The sequence below is a fragment of the Haematobia irritans genome, chromosome 5 (genome assembly GCF_050003625.1).
Source record: "Haematobia irritans isolate KBUSLIRL chromosome 5, ASM5000362v1, whole genome shotgun sequence".
Lineage (NCBI taxonomy): Eukaryota > Metazoa > Arthropoda > Insecta > Diptera > Muscidae > Haematobia > Haematobia irritans.
Genome location: NC_134401.1, coordinates 157,740,311 through 157,758,806, shown reverse-complemented (window position 1 = coordinate 157,758,806; position 18,496 = coordinate 157,740,311). Strand labels below are relative to the sequence as shown.

General features: G+C 32.4%; 1 protein-coding gene across 1 annotated transcript; it reads left to right on the top strand.

Annotated features, from left to right (window-relative positions):
* The first annotated feature begins 7,233 nt into the window (after positions 1 to 7,233).
* PPP1R15 (Protein phosphatase 1 regulatory subunit 15) lies at positions 7,234 to 18,039 on the top strand. The gene is made up of 2 exons (XM_075312161.1): positions 7,234 to 9,300; positions 17,355 to 18,039. The coding sequence occupies exons 1-2, from the start codon at positions 8,377 to 8,379 to the stop codon at positions 17,706 to 17,708; spliced, it is 1,278 nt and encodes a 425-aa protein (XP_075168276.1). The 5' UTR covers positions 7,234 to 8,376; the 3' UTR covers positions 17,709 to 18,039.
* The last annotated feature ends 457 nt before the right edge of the window (positions 18,040 to 18,496 follow it).

Here is an 18,496-nt window from a genome sequence, read left to right as displayed (position 1 = left end):
TGTCAAAATTTTATTTCTATAGACAAGTGACCAAATTTTATTTCTATAGACTATTTTATCAAAATTTTATTTCTGTAGACAATTTTATTTCTATAGAAATTTTTTTTTTATTTCTAAAATTTTAAAATTTCATTTCTATAGAAAATTTTGTCACAATTTTATTTCTATAAAAAAATTTCGTCAAAATTTTATTTCTATAAAAAAATTTCGACAAAATTTTATTTCTATAGAAACTTTTGTCAACATTTTATTTCTATACAAAATTTTTTTCAAAATTTCATTTCTATAGTATATTTTATCAAACTTTTTTATGAATTACCTATTTTGAAAAATCTACCAAAACCATTAAATATTCTACCAATCTAGCAAACAGTAAAAAATCTACCAGTTTTGGTAGAATTCGACCAACTGTGGCAATCGTGTACCCAAGCCGTGACGGACTAAAAGTAAACAGGGTATTCATTTATCCAGGACATGTCCGAAAGAGTGCAACAAGGAAACGTAATTTTATCAAAATACAATCTGGCAACACTGACGCAATTTGCACAGAGAATAAAAATCAAGAGGGCGAAACTGTGAAGCGAAACTGCGTCAGTAGGTGGCAGTCATGAGGAAAATTTCTCTAATATCATGCAGTTTTTGTCGGCGCTTCTCTCAAATATCATACAGTTTGCGTCGGCGTCACCCAGTTCAGTTTAGATTTAGAACCTACTTTGTAATAACAATTGTTCTTTTATATAAATCTTTTCATTCTATTAAATTTTTTGGCAGACAATTTGAAATTATAACTGCCGATGCCTTTATAAACAATTTATCAAAACAGCACTTCGACCGCAACGTCGGTAATACAACGCTGCAGGCATTGTGCGACATCTATACGGTTGACGTTTGTTGTTTTTGTAGAAGAGAAATTTTCGTCCTCTTGTGTTTTTATTCTCTCTGTTTGCACCAGACATAGACCCATAGACCTTATAATACATAGATGATCCACTATTCTCTTTAAAAAAAATGTTCCATTCCCAAAAATTAATTTTCTGACATTTCGTTTTGATTTTTTCGTAAAGAGTCAGTCCCAAACATTAATTTTCGCGCATTTGCTTTTGTGTTGTTCGTAAAGAGCAATGCTGCTCAAAATTAAATTTCGTATTTTCGCGGTTTTGGTCACAATTTTTTGTTCAAATATGAAGTTTTAATATATTAATTTATTTATAAATCCTCTATTGCATCATAAACGTTCTAATTTTGTGTAAAATTGGCAAACTACAAAAAGGAAAACGAAAGAGGTTGTAAGCGTGCTCTTATTTTTCTCGTTTATTCTTAATCTTCGGAACTGTCAAACATAGTTTGACACCCATGGCTCATCTATGTATTATAAGGTCTATGCATAGACCACAATATTAGAACGTTTATGATGCAACAGAGGATTTATAAATAAATTTATATATTAAAACTTCATATTTGAACAAAAAATTATGACCAAAACCGCGAAAATACGAAATTTAATTTTGAGCAGCATTGCTCTTTACGAACAACACAAAAGCAAATGCGCGAAAATTAATGCTTGGGACTGACTCTTTACGAAAAAATCAAAACGAAATGTCAGAAAATTAATTTTTGGAACTGACACATTTTTTTAAAGAGAATAGTGGATCATCTATGTATTATAAGGTCTATGGCACCAGAGAGTATTAAGAAAACAAGAGATCCAAACTGTCAAGCGAAACTGCGACAGTAGGTGGCAGTCATGAGGAAATTTATCTAATGTCATACAGTTTTTTTCGGCGCTTCTCTCAAATATCATACAGTTTGCGTCGGCGTCACCCAAAAACAACAAATGTCAACCGTATAGATGTCGCACAATACCTGCAGCTTTGGTAATACCGACGTTGCGGTCCAAGCGCTGTTTTGATAAATTGTTTATAAAGGCATCGGCAGTTATAATTTCAAATTGTCTGCCAAAAAATTTAATACAATGAAAACATTTATTAAAAAGAACATTTGTTACTACAAAGTAGGTTCTAAATCCTATTTTCTTTACGTTTCGTAAACTCGGCAGAGAACTGAACTGGGTGACGCCGACGCAAACTGTATGATATTTGAAAGAAGTGCCGACAAAAACTGCATGATATTAGAGAAATTTTCCTCATGACTGCCACGTACTGACGCAGTTTCGCTTCACAGTTTCGTTCTCTTGTGTTTTTATTCTCTCTGTTTGCACTGATGAGGTGATGTTCTGGATAGAACGCCAGTGCAACGATATTCTGGATAGCTCATACAAATGTTGCATCGAGTACGAAAAGAAAACAGGTCTAAAGTTATCAGGAAATCAGCTGTATTTATAAAACAATCAGCTGTTTTTGGCATTCGTTTCGGATAAAAGAAATTGACTATTATTAATTTTCAAAAAATTTCATAAATACAAAGCCAAAATATAACATTATAGAACAAATCTTGATTAGTCGATTGGTAGTAATTATATGAAGAAAAGAAAAATAGCAAATAGCAGACGAAAGAGAAGAAGTTATCGTGTACATAGCGAAGGAATCAGTAGAATATAATTTTCCATAATAATCGCTTAACAATAGTACTTAACATTAACTCTATACATATTTATATAAGAATGTAGAATACCAATATACATACTTTGAGCTTAATTTCACTTTAATTATTTATTATTTTTTTTTTTTTTCATTTTACTTTTGATGAACATCGTTTCGAAATACACTTTTTTCCCTAGAAGTATCAGAGGATGATAACCTTTTGTCAACTCGAAAGAATACAAAAAAAAAAGAAAATAAGAATGTGCGCAAATATTAACTGATAAACAATGTGATTTTTCTTAATTCTGTACGTAATAGGAACATTGTTCTTTTGTAAGTAAAATAAACTTGTAGCTAAATCCCAGTACAAACGTGTAGAATCATTCTATATGGGAGCATCTGAAACTTCCGCCTTCATAATCCCTTCTAATTCGTTATTATATATTTATGAGCATAAAAATTTGTCTTGGTTTAAAGATATCAAAGATGCATTCCAAAAAAAGTAGATGTCTCTATTTTTTTTCAGACAGAAATTTGTATACCGAATTATTGATGGCAGCGACAATTTCCGGTGACATTTTCCTATTAATCTAATGGCGATTTTGATTGGGAGAAAAGTTGCAACATCCTCGAAATTGATTGCAAAATTTGAAAGACACTGACATAGGTATTGGGTCGTCTATCCCTCACAATACACTATCATTTGGAAGAAAATACAATGAGGGAAAAAGTAGTGTAACACCAAGGCAACATATTTTTTTGCGAATCGAAAACGCCCCAAATCAGGGATGTAATAGTTGGAACAATTGTGCTAAATTTGGTTCATTCAGCATGTCAAAAGTACAGTTTTATTACAATGATATTTCCACGAGCGAAAAAGCGATGTTCGAGGAAAATACTTTTTCATTATTTTCTCGTGCAACTTTTCCGTTTAATAATAAGTATTTACCTATTTCTAAAATAAGTTACCACCAAGATTACTTGGACAATTCGTATCGATTGGACACACTTTAAGATTCTTTACAAACACAGACATTCCATACGGAAAAACTTATAGTCTGTAAGACGCATTATGCGCCTTGCAGACTATAGTTTATCCGGACGGCAGTGGTCGTGTCGAACATATTCCATATATTGGCCACATTATAAGTTAAGTCCGAAGGCATAATCGATACTGCTGCATGTTTATGGGATTGATAACACATTTACCGATTATTTAGTCATTAACGAATTGTCGTATCGATTGGACACACTGTAAGATTCTTTACAAACACAGACATTCCGCCCGGAAAAACTTAGTCCGTAAGACGCATAAGACCCCTGCCAACATTTTTTGCATTTGACGACACTACTGAGAATCCCCACCACGTCGACACCATCGTATACGACATCAATACTTTCTTGTACATTTTGTACTTTCATGTAAATTTTATACTTTTTGATAGGCTTCCCCATCACAGTTGACGATTGTTGTAGTGACATTTACGAGTCTGTGGTAGCGATGAGGTTGACATGGAACTTTGAAATGCTGGCAGAGGACGTATGGGAGCAAAATGGAAACAGTATAGGAGCAAAATGCAAACAATCGATAACAACGCTCACGGCAATTTCTTTACAATATGGCAATTCCTTTTTATTTTATTTATACCGGCATTACCATTAAAATGCCTAACCACTTTTGCAACCGATTTTTTTAGAACGATGTTATCGATTGTTTACATTTGCTTCCATAAAGGTAGAATTACATACCATGCGTTCAATGCGTACTATGCGTCCGGTGATTGAAGAGTTGAAATTTCCCACGCAGAGATACAAATTTTTACTAAAAGATTTGCTCAATAAAAACTTGCAAGGGGTAAAACATATACCATCTATTTTTCTATATTGAGCGCTACAGATCAATGATTATTTATTTTTATTATATTAGTTAATAATTTGATTGGGTTCGTGCTCATAAACATAAAGCACATTACAAATATGTAGTCATAGTCAAACGTATCTATATACCGAAAGAAGAACGGTTTGCCGTCAAACATAACATTCTAGATCTACAAATAGGGATGCCTGACATGCTCTTTTAAAGAGCACATGTGCTCTTTTTTACAAAACGTGCTCTTAAAACAAGATAGGCTAAAAGAGCACGCAAAAGTGCTCTATTTTTAGTTAAGTACTCTTACTCCATCGCGATTCAATAAATGGTAAAAGTAAACTAAACATACGTAAATGTCACACTACGAGATTTTCCTACGCCGTTTTTTCTAATTAAATAGTGTTTTACTTTATATATCAGAGTCGAAGAATAGCACGCCGATGTTGCTTATTCACTTTGTACTCTGTTCTAAATGTAAACAAACTTCTTTCAATAACATGGCTTACAAAGTATTGTAAGAAAATTAGCTTGAGTTGAAAGTGGGTTATTTTATGTTATGTTATGAACCTTTTTATTATGTTTGAATGAATTATATTTCAATAAATTGGAATTAAATGTTTTTATTTTATTTGAAAAAGTGTGCTCTCTTTTTTGTCGTATGTGCTCTTTTTATAAGCTGAATGTGCTCTTTTTGCTTCTTCAAAATCTGGTATCCCTATCTACAAACTGCAAATTGTTGGTAAAACTTTTTATACTAAGAATATGAGCATAGTGTAAATGGCCCATGATTTATAAAATAAGAAATGCACGCTAATTTACTTCCCGCCCAAAATCTCTTAAAACACATGTTCTTCAATACGCCCAGTTTCCAATAATAACAATCTGTTTTTGAAGCGCCATTATCTCGCGTACAAGTGACATTCTATAAATCGATTATCGTGAAATTACAGGGTGATATAAATTATATAAATTTTAATAAAAATAGGTATTCACCAGTGAACCTTTGCGAAAAATTCTTGCCGGAATTTCGAAGTTTGTTTCGAGATTGGCATGGATATATTGGTATAAAGTTCATTCTTATGTTGAACAGGTGAAAATCGAAAATGTTCCAGGTTACTTTCTTTACTATATTATTTTAAAGAAAAAATACTTATCTACAATAATAATTGTACAATAATTTCTTGTACAATTCTATCCTTCTGGATGAGTTGTCTGAACCGTTGAACTAAAATCCGAGTTTCGAAAATAAATCTGTAAAAACAGAATAGAATTATAACTTTTTGATAGATTTTATTATAACTTTAATATTGTATTTTCTTTAAAATTAATTACTAACAAATTGTAATCGTGAAAAATAGATATTTTTGAGTGATAATGCGAATTCACTACTGATATCAATGGATAAACTGCGTACTACCGCAGCTGAAAGTTTTTGAAAATGTCGAAAATTTGAAAAGTTGACGTTTTTAAATTTTGAAAAAGTCGACCATGTTGGTCTTTCCAATTTTTTTAAAAAGTCGAACAGTCATCTTTTCCACTTTTTGGAAAAGGCGAAGTGGTGATTTTTTGTTATTTATTTATAGAAAATTTATTTATTTATAAAGAAGTAAGGAAAGTCTAAAGTCGGGCGGGGCCGACTATATTATACCCTGCACCACTTTGTAGATCTAAATTTTCGATACCATATCACATCCGTCAAATGTGTTGGGTGCTATATATAAAGGTTTGTCCCAAATACATACATTTAAATATCACTCGATTTGGACAGAATTTGATAGACTTTTACAAAATCAAAATTCAATAAATCATAAATAAACTTCGCAAAAGTTTATTTATGATTTATCGCTCGATATATATTAGAAGTTTAGGAAAATTAGAGTCATTTTTACAACTTTTCGACTAAGCAGTGGCGATTTAACAAGGAAAATGTTGGTATTTTGACCATTTTTGTCGAAATCAGAAAAACATATATATGGGAGCTATATCTAAATCTGAACCGATGTCACCCAAATTTGGCACGCATAGCTACAATGCTAATTCTACTCCCTGTGCAAAATTTCAACTAAATCGGAGTTAAAAATTGGCCTCTGTGGTCATATGAGTGTAAATCGGGCGAAAGCTATATATGGGAGATATATCCAAATCTGAACCGATTTCAACCAAATTTGGCATGCATAGTTACAATGCTAATTCTACTCCCTATGCAAACTTTCAACTAAATCGGAGCAAAAAATTGGCCTCTGTGGTCATATGAGTGTAAATCGGGCGAAAGCTATATATGGGAGCTATATCTAAATCTGAACCGATTTGGCTGATATTTTGCAAGTATTTCGAGATTCATAAAATATTCGGATGTACGGAATTTGAGGAAGATCGGTTGATATACACGCCAATTATGACCAGATCGGTGAAAAATATATATGGCAGCTATATCTAAATCTGAACCGATTTTTTCCAAAATCAATAGGGATCGTCTTTGAGCCGAAACAGGACCCTATACCAAATTTTAGGACAATCGGACCAAAACTGCGATCTGTACTTTGTACACAAAAATACATCAACAGACAGACGGACATCGCTAAATCGACTCAGAATTTAATTCTAAGCCGATCCGTATACTAAGAGGTTGGTCTATGATTACTCCTTCTTGGCGTTACATACAAATGCACAAACTTATTATACCCTGTACCACAATAGTGGTGACGGGTATAAAAATATACATCTTGAACCATTCGCATATTTATATTCATTTGTGTCGCCCTGTTATTATCGATTACCAGTTTATTGCACAGGGATGTTTACATATGGAAAGAAGTACTCACACGAAGCAACATTCAATCGTTATCAAGAGCAAAGTGAAGTGACATCAAATCGAGATTTTCGTGGAATTTATTATTAATCGAAGTATTAATCATCAAATCTGAATATAAGAGACTCTTAACGTACATAAAGAGCAATAAGGAATACTGAAAAAAAAATGAATTAAATGAACAAACTTTGAATAAAAACAGACAGATTGTACAATTCGTGTCCTTGAACAATTTTGCACGTCGTCGTTGGCGATATTAGACAATCAGAAACCTGAAAATCACCTTTCACGCATACATCGATTCGTATTATACATATACATTTACAGCAATTGTTAATTGTGTTTAAGAAGAGGGTACCATACGAAGGGGGAAAACCCAAAACCACCCAGTGAAAAATTATAAATAATTGAAGAATAAATAACAACCACAACGAACTATACTTGCGACTGTGTGTGTTTCTCTGTTTTTTTTTCTTTCATACAGTATACCGTTGATAACAAAGACACTAATCCAACAAAAACAATAACAACGAGAACAACGCCAGTAAAACCATAAAGTGAAACAATTGCAAGTTCTGTGAGTTTGCTTTCATCATCAAAAACAGAACAGAAAAAAAATATATTTCCGTTTGAGGTTGTCATACGGGCATTCTTATATATCTCTTGGACTTTGTGTGAACCCCAATGTTATTTGTTTCCAATAAATACGATGTTCAATCTAACGATTTCGGAATGAAAATCATGGGGCATTTCTGCCGTCAAGTCCACACCCGCTATACATGTGGGACTTCTTTTAATAATTTTACTGAAAATAACAACTGCAACAACAACACAAACATCAACACCATTTCTATTTCTTCCTCTGTCGAAGGCGGTAATCGTTATGTATCCTGGCCAGAATATTTGGATATTTTAAAATTTCCATTGAAAAAAGTTAATAGCGACGTTGTTGCAGCAGATAAAGATTATTTGAGAGCTGTCATTCGCTCCCACATAAAGAAGAGATCATTGAACGACACATCCGTATCGGTATCTGGTGTGCTACGTTTGCGACAAGGCTCTTTGTTCAAAAAGAAACAAGCTAATCGCATAAACAACGCCCGACAAAGAGCCCATAACCTACTTAATTGGCATCTCAACACTGGTTGCGGAATCATATGATTAGGACCAGTAACGACCATCAAATATCTAAAGAACAGTTTACTACCTGCTTTGGCCAAAACAAAATGTCAACAACAGCATTGAAAGCTCATCATCAACACCACAGTGCTGTGGCGTCAGCAGCGGCGGCGACAGCATCATTTCAGCCAAACAAATCCAATAGTAATAAGACTGCTATGACAATGTCATCGCTGGCAGCTGATTTATGCAAAGCGGCGGCGGCCACAGCCAAGCCAATGGAGGCGGTGGTCGTAAATAGCATCATATATTCGAAACCCTCCTTTTGCAGTATTGTTGTGGACATTGGCGGATCTACGATGCCGACAGTGGCAAAATCAACTGTGTCAAAGGCTCCCCCGGTTCCAGAGAGCAAAGTTGAGTTTGCTACCAAAGATAAAGCAGCTGGCAATTCGGGGGGCACATGGACCACAGATAACACCACAATCGATTCTAATCCATTTGTCAACGAAGGTTATTTTCCTATGGCTTCCCTACCAATGGCAGCGGCAGCAATGGGTCCTTTAATGTCAGCCCAAGATGCTCATGTATATATGATGTGTACCACCATGAATGGTTCTATAAATCACCATATATCCGAATTATGTGACAATCTCATATCCATGGGTCTATTTGATAATATGACAAATAGTCATGGAAATGACCACGACGATGATAGTCTCATTGAATTCGCTTATGATGATGACGATGATGACAATGAAGTTCAACATACCGAAGAGGAGGATGATATAGACGATGACGAGGAGGAAGATGAATACGAGACTGATGATGATGAGTCTGAAGAAGAAGAAGAAGATGAGGACGATGATATGTGTCTGTTTAAAGGCGAAGACGTTGTTGATTTCATAAAATCCTGCCCAATAGCAAAAGCACCAAAAGAATATTGTGATAAAAAGAAAAAGGTAAATGTAACGATTAATTTTGTTAATTTTTCTTTTGTAAGATAGATTTTGTAAGACAATGGAATGTCATTGTTTGGAATAATTATTGCTTTTGAAATTTGACTAACATGAAACCGGTTGAGAGTACTGAGAGGGGTTTGGAAATATACAATGACATGTAGACACATAACCTATCCAAATATTCGTTAATGATACGATGTACATGATTATGACAACTTTTTGTGGACGTTCGGAGCACGGTTGCCACTCGAGCCAAAAAATAATTTACCAAAATTGGAGACAATTTTACCAAAAAACTATCAACCAAAAAAATCTTATTTTGCAAAATTTTTATTTCTATAGAAAATTTTGTACAAATTTTATTTCTATAGAAAATTTTGTCAAGATTTCATTTCTATAGAAAATGTCAAAATTTTAATTCTATAGAAAATTTCGTCAAGATTTTATTTCTATAGAAAATTTTGTTAAAATTTTATTTCTATAGAAAATTTTGTCAAAATTCTATTTCTATAGAAAAATTTTACTATTTTTTATTTGTTTATTTTGTATAAAAAATTTTGTCAAAATTTTATTTCTATAGAAAATTTTGTCAAAATTGTATTTCTATAAAAAATTTTGTCAAAATTTTATTTCTATAAAAAATTTTGTAAAAATTTTATTCTAATTTTGTCAAGATTTTATTTCTATAGAAAATTTTGTCAAAATTTTATTTCTATAAAAGTTTTTTCAAAATGTTATTTTTTATTTTTTTATTTTGTATAAAAAATTTTGTCAAAATTTTATTTCTACAGGAAATTTTGTCAAAATTTTATTTCTATAGGAAATTTTGTCAAAATTTTATTTCTATATAAATTTTTGGCTAAACTCTAGTTTAGCTATACCTCTCAGATTTTTTTTCAAAACTTCATAGATGGTAGTACTCTATGAGTAGATTACAACGATAACTTTTTTTCTGGCGGTCGTAACCGGATAACCGGTTATTCGGTTCTAAAGTGTAAGTGAAAAATCGTTAATAAAACCGGTTCTAGAGAACCGACTACTTTGAAATGTACATCACTAGAAATGTTTTGAACCTTTAAAATGATGTAAGAACCGTTATATCAGCTACATCCGTTCCAGCTGTACAGGTAAAAACTTGTTTTTTTTTCGGAACCGGTTTTTGCAAATAAGCTAATATCTCAAAAAATACTCGATGTAAAGGTACTAAATAACCGATATATAACCGGTGATATTAACTACTATATACCCATATCCGGTTTGAAAAATAAAGAAAAATAAAAAATTTAAAAAAATCGCGCTTTTTTTTTGGAAAAAAAACTTTTGCCCACGTGATTTTTTGGAAAAAATTTTCGCCTGAGGCGCTTTTTCACTGTTACAATTACAAATGTTAAGTTTCAAAATAAGACGTTCACATTAATTCACATTTGATAACAAAAATAAAACAAATGACACTTTTTAAAAATTTTTAATAGTTTATATTAATGGATCTTCACAAACAATTAATTTTTGAAGCGCATGGTTGCATTTAACGTCACAGCCGATGTTATAACGGCACTTTTCATATTTCGTGTTCTTCCCCATAACCGGTTTTAAACCGGATCTTTTTTCATTCTACCCCGAAAACAACTTTGAAATAAAATTGAAAATATTTTTTTGCAAAATTCCAATTTCACGGCTACAATTAAATTCACCAGCAAATATCTCCGGTTATAACAGAGATATTGGCTTGAATATGACTCTAACGGATAGGTAGAAGTATTAGCTACACAATGCAATTAGTTATTTTGCACATTTAAATCGAGCGTTTTTGGATTAAAAGCCGGTTTTGTCAAAAAACCGGTTCAAGAACACATATTTTTTCATCTAAAGCTGAGTACTATGTTCAGTTTTCAAGCTGAAAACCAGCTTGTTTTCACGGTTACTTTTTTTAATTAACTAATATAGAAATATAAAATTATTTGCAATCAATTCCTTGGATCCTTTCCTTCCATTATTTGGTAAGACTTGATCAAAATATAATCGTCTTCATACATATTTTTGTACTTTTAGTTTAGTGTTTTGGTGAAAAATCCGAACATAGTACTCACCTTAAAAACTAAACTGATAACCGGATACCTCATTTGAAAGGTCTTACCTTTAGCTTTATAGTGATGTAGATTTCAAAGTAATCGGTTTTATTAATGATTATTTGCTTACACTTTAGGCTCGAATAACCGGTTAACCGGTTACGACCGCCTACCGGTTACTGTTTATTTCGATGTCAAATTTAATTCTCTATCGACCCAAAAAATTTTTTTTTCGATGTATAGCTAAACTAGAGTTGCTCCAATTTTTTTTTTAATTATTTCTATTTAAAATTTTGTCAAAATTTTATATCAATAGAAAAGTTTCTTAATTTTATTTCTATAAAAAATTTTGTCAAAATATTTCTATAAAAAATTTTAAATTTTTATTTCTTTAGAAAATTTTGTCAAATTTTATTTCTATAGAAAATTTTGTCAAAATTGTATTTCTATAGAAAATTTTATAAAAAATTTATTTATATAGAAAATTTTGTCAAAATTTTATTTCTATAGAAAATTTTGTCAAAATTTATATAGAAAATTTTGTCAATATTTTATTTATATAAAAAAATTGTTAAAATTTTATTTCTGTTGAAAGTTTTGTAAATTTTTATTTCTATAGAATATTTTGTCAAAATTTATTTCTATAAAAAATTTAAAAATTCTTTTTCTATAGAAAATTTTTTAAAAATTTTATTTCTATAGAGAATTTTGTCAAAATGTTATTTCTATAAAAAATTAAAAATTGTATTTCTATAGTAAATTTTGTTAAAATGTTATTTCTATAGAAAATTTTTTCAAAAATGTATTTCTATAAAAATGGTTTAAAATTTTATTTTTATAGAAAATTTTTTTAAATTTTTATTTCCGCAAGCTGTTTTCTGATAGATTTTAAACTTTTTCTATTTTTTGTGTTTTTTTTAATACTTTCTGGGCTCTTCATACTTGATAGGCCTCAAAATTCAATTCCCACATGGTGGGCCTTATTTCGAACCTCAAGCTATTTTTTCATCGATTTTTAAACTTTTTTTTTTTTTTGATTAAAATACCACTTGTTTCAATTTCCCGATTTTAATACTTCCTGGGCCCTTCATACTTGATGGACCTAAAAATTCAATTCCCACATGATGGGTCTTATTTCGAACCTCAAACTGTTTTCTCATAGATTTTAAACTTTTTTTTTCATTCTTTAAAATTATAAACGATCCAACGAACTCATCAGAGTTTTAAATCTTTTTGAAAGTAAATTAAAGATTTGTGTTTAACTTTGTTAAACAATAGATGAAATGCTTTGGTATTTGATATTTAGAAAAATTTGGATGTGTGGTTAATCGTCCAAAAACTCGTTCTCCAATAATTAGAAGCACTTGGGTGGCAAAATTCTTTGTAGAAGTATAAAATATGAAATATTTTCCTATATTTGTGGTATGCCGGCTCTCCCATATGGCTTTTGTTTGTAGAGCCAATATTTGTTAACAACAAGAGAGAGTTATTTTTTCTAATGATGCTTTTAGATACAAATATAGCTCAATATTTTGCGGCATCTATTGACAAAAAATATTCTCATCGTTGGTATAAAAACAAACGTGCAATGCGGTATGACCTTAAACCTACATACAAACAATTTTATTATTCAGACCACGGAATATAGTTTTGTTAGGTTGGCTTTTGAATTAACAAAACCCCATTGGCCATTAATGCTATTGATGGTCAACAAAAAATAAAGAATTTTGACCTGACAACGATTTGATGTTTGAAATGTCAATAAAACTCATTAAATGAAATATAACCAGCACGTCTATAAAGAAATCAACATCTTTCTATTCCTCTTTGTATTGTTGCCAGTATACGTAAGACTTGTGCAAATTGTATGAACATTTCAAATTTGTGAAAAAGCCATACTTCTTCCGCTTAGTGCTTAGTGCTTTTGGCTTCGTTTTTTTTATCATGTTAGCGAATTTTCACACAAGAGTATTAAGAAGTAAACCCCCATTATTCTTCTTTTTAATAGTTGTTGACTCGATAATTCTCTATTTTACCAAGCCATTTTATTTTTATTTTCTGTGTGTGTGTATATAATACAGATAGGTGACGTCACTAGTAAATATTTTGCACTCGTTTCAATATATTCAATATGCGGAGATTTAAATTTAAATTGCCGATCTGGCTTTCAATACATTTGTAGATGAATGCCCGTTGTACTGTTGATAGGTATATAAAATATATTATTTTTAAAAATTTCTTGTGACCGCATTAAATTTATATAGGGGACCACATTTTCTGAGTGCATTAGCAACAAGAACTCAATGAGTTGTTGTTGTAAGCCCGGGGGATTTTTGTATGAAACAAATAAAGGAAGACAAAACTAGGATTAAAAATACCCGCCCGTGTAAAAATGTGGAGGATCTAATTATTATTATAATTTAGATCTTAGCAGATTTCCCTACACAAAAAAAAATTCACGAAAATTTTTCCAATTAAAATTTTAATTGAGTTTTAAAAAATATTCAATAAAAAATTTAATTGATTCAACAAATTTTTTAATTGAAACAAAAATCAATAACAAAAATAATAGTATCAATTAATTTTTTAATTGGATCAATTAACATTTTAATTGACCATCAATTAATTTTTTAATTGATACTATCATCTCCGTGATTGAAGACATTTCAATTAAAAATTAATTGGATCAATTAATTTCGTGATTGAATCAGATTTTTTTTTGTGTAGATATGATGAGACAGAATTAGATATAATTATATATAATATCACATATGACGAGATCCAATATCAGATCTAACTATATATAGGGATAGATACAATCATATCTAAGAATTTAGATCCAGGCCAATATAGAGATCTGATCATATCTAACGCTATAATAATTAGATATGATTAGATCTTAGAATTTTTCGGATCTACTCATATCTAATTGTATCAAATTAGATCTCTCAATTTATACTCTGGCGTGAAAAATGTGGGTATCTGATTTGGTATATTTAGATGTGAGCCAAGATATGATAAGATCTGAGCAGATCCGAAAATGGTTATATCTGGTCAGATCTAAATACTATGGACTGGGATCTGATCAGACCTTAAAAATGAGACACATCTAATCAGATCTAATTTGATATAATTGTATATTGATTCTTTTTGTATCTTTCGAGATCTTTAAACATAGGGACATAGCGCATAATTTGTATATAAAATGAGAACAATTGTTTTATTTAATAAAACAAACAAAAAAGTATATGCATTAAATATATAAAAATAGAAAAGAAATTAATTTTTGTATCTACCTAGAGTACTAGGTTAGGTTAGGTGGCAGTCCGATGTATCAGTCTCACTTAGACTATTCAGTCCATTGTGATAACACATTGGTGAACTTCTCTCTTATCACTGAGTGCTACCCGTTTCCATGTTAAGCTCAATGACAAGGGACGTCCTTTTTATAGCCGAGTCCGAACGGCGTTCCACATTGCAGTGAAACCACTTAGAGAAGCTTTGAAACCCTCAAAAATGTCACCAATATTACAGAGGTGGGATAATCCACCGCTGAGAAACTTTTTGACGCTCGGTCGGAAGCAGGAATCGGACCCTCGACCTTGTGTATGCAAGGCGGGCACAACGGTGGCACGGTAGTAGCTAGAGTACTAAATAAAGCTTAGTTTAAAATTTGCCTCGCATTTTGACGCCCTCTCAAATTCCCGTCTTGTTTGCGGGTCCCATCCTCATAATTTGGCAACTGCCACTTGGCTGCGATCGGTCATTCAGCGATTGTGATTTTTTTTGTGTGTATTACGCGTCCTTTGGAATGAGTCTAATGGCGATTTCGATTGGGAAAAAAGGTGCAACATTGGGAAAAAAGGTGCAACATTGTAAATTTACCCCGTCAATGACAAATCCATGTTAAAATGACCGGTACTTTCCATACGTTTTGACCAGAACTGGGACTGGTCCATACACACCAGGGACTAGTTCTGGGAGCCACCGTGGTGCAATGGTTAGCATGCCCGCCTTGCATACACAAGGTCGTGGGTTCGATTCCTGCTTCGACCGAACACCAAAAAGTTTTTCAGCGGTGGATTATCCCACCTCAGTAATGCTGGTGACATTTCTGAGGGTTTCAAAGCTTCTCTAAGTGGTTTCACTGCAATGTGGAACGCCGTTCGGACTCGGCTATAAAAAGGAGGTCCCTTGTCATTGAGCTTAACATGGAATCGGGCAGCACTCAGTGATAAGAGAGAAGTTCACCAATGTGGTATCACAATGGACAGAATAGTCTAAGTGAGCCTGATACATCGGGCTGCCACCTAACCTAACCTAGTTCTGTGCCGGTCCTGGGGTTGATCCATTTCCCGTAGGGGTTCTTTATTTTTTATTAATTTTGGACCTATTTAACCTCATATATTGTCAGATATGATTATATATAGCATATCTTATTAGATATAGTGGTCCTACCCAAGCATATATTATTAGACATGCAAGATATAATTAGATATTATACTATATAAATTATACTATATATATATATATAAGATCTGCGATTATATCTAACCAGATCTAACAACATATATATATATAGAATATCGGTGCAGATCTAATTATGTATTATGTACAGATCCAATTAGATAAAATAGCATTGGATTGGACCCTCCAATTTTTACACGGGTATTAGACATTTATGCTTCTACATCTAGTTCGAGGAAGGGAGCAGACTCCACAGGATGTTGGCTTCGCCGTCGACCATTTTTTCCCATTCACGGCTGCCGGCTAATATGTTGACTCAAATTTAGACGCCAATTACCAAAAACAAGGTCGTGGGTTCGATTCCTGCTTCGACCGAACACCAAAAAGTTTTTCAGCGGTGGATTATCCCACCTCAGTAATGCTGGTGATATTTCTGAGGGTTTCAAAGCTTCTCTAAGTGGTTTCACTGCAATGTGGAACGCCGTTCGGACTCGGCTATAAAAAGGAGGTCCCTCGTCATTGAGCTTAACATGGAATCGGGCAGCACTCAGTGATAAGAGAGAAGTTCAGCGATGTGGTATCACAATGGACTGAATAGACTAAGTGAGCCTGATACATCGGGCTGCCACCTCACCTAACTTAACCTAACCTACCAAAAATACTGATTTATATCAGATAAATGTATTAATAGTTGTTGTATTTTTTGCCAACATTTTGAAACTTTTCACCCTCAATCAATCAGTATAAAGTTGTTATAATTTTGTAAAATATTAATTGTTGAATATGAAATTTTATAAATGTTAAAAAACTATCGTTATTGGGGTAAAAATTCAACGAATGCGTGGTATCATTTGTATAATAGCTATAATTAGTAAAATTAGCTACAGGCACCATTTATCTCGTATATTGAACACGCCTACCAAATATGAATTTGAAACAAAATTTCCCAAAACTTTATTTTCTTATCAAAACATTTACTTTCATTTCCAAAAATATACAAACACTACAGAAAATTATTTGATAAAATTAAAGTCCAATGGCCTTGTGTTTAGTTTGTCAAACAAAAATACCTCGAACTACATGACATTCTCGAAAATACCCTTTTTCCAGATTGGCAAATAAAAATTCGCAAATTTCACAGATCATTGTGATTGATAACGAGACTATATTACTTGCAATATTGAATGAATTTCAATCGCCAATACCTAATAATTGTAGAGTCATGTGCGCACTTCTCTATAAATATTTACCTTTAAAATGGCATTATCAAGAATAGCACATGAATGTTATCAGTTGTTAATTTGGTGATGCAAGCAATGTGGAGGGAGAGGAGGGACATCCCTTTTAAATATGGCATAACAATTTGTTGTTGTCTAGTTGTTCTCACGTACTCCAGTACCTGTGCCATTAATTTATGGCTAAGCTTAAAAATTTATTTAGTTTTTTTTATTATGGATATATCTTAATTCGTGTTCTTTTCTGTTTCTTTTTTTTCGCTATACTCTCACACTACTATTGTAGGTACGCTTCAATGCTAAACCCGAGGTCCATGTTATGCACACTTGGAACTATGCCTATCGTGCTGCCCGTAAAGGTCATTGGGAAATGTATGCCCGAGATCGTGAACGTTTTAAAATGCGAATATACAGAGTATCACATATTTTGAATCCCATCTTGGAACCTGAGCATCGTCAAAAAGTCTATGAAAATCGATTTGCCCATTTCTATACATCGCAAAAGGAAACCCCGAAAGAGTTACAAGAAGAACCCAAGGCAAAGAAACGCCAACAAGCCCCACCACCTATTATACGAAAGACAAAGCGGCAAAAGAGGGAGCGCAAAGAGAAAAGAAGACGGCGAATGCCAAAATTTTAGCCGACAAGACGACTTAGAAAACTGTTGCGCTTCTGGGCAGCAGAGATGAAATGTTTTTATTTATAATATCTTCCAATATTGTCATTGGTGATTTTGGTTGAGATACCGACCATTCATACGTTCATTTTTGTGTATATACTATTACTATGAATCACATTCGCTCATAAACCCCCCTAGAATCTAAAAAAAAGAAACGAAATTCAAAATATGTTCTAAGAATTACACTACACACTTTGTTCTATTTTTATTAAATTTACTCTTTAGAAATACTAGTTTATATTGAAAAAATAAAATATTGTCTATAATAAAAACAAGAATATCTATAATATAAGCTTCGATCTATTACTTAAAAAAATGTTTGTCTTTTTTTTTTTGTTTACCATGGGCCAAATGGATGAGAGATAGTCAGCAAAGACTATTTTGCGTTTTATAGAAAACTACAAAGAGACATATTTTAGCTATTGTGAGATATGTATATGGAAAATACCACTTCCAAGGGGAAGTTATATAGCATTAACTATAGAATCGCGCTATGCGGATGATTTCTTAGTCAGAGGAAGCTTCTCAATATACAATGAGAGATTTGAAACAATAGCCCTTAGGATGATTGTAAAGAGATATGAAAGAATGGTATCTAATGCTGCATGTAAAGAAGGATGCCTACAGTCAAATCCATCTCGTTAGATGGTATTACAATTCCCTTTGGGAAGTGCACAAACATCTCGGAATTATATTGACCAAGAAGCTGGGGGCTAATCACGGCATTCGATATCGACTTCATAAACGTA

Coding starts and splice junctions, on each gene's coding strand:
- PPP1R15 (XM_075312161.1), top strand. CDS start 8,377: ATGATTAGGACCAGTAACGACCATCAAATATCTAAAGAACAGTTTACT. Junction 9,301..17,354: donor ATTGTGATAAAAAGAAAAAG/GTAAATGTAACG, acceptor CTACTATTGTAG/GTACGCTTCAATGCTAAACC.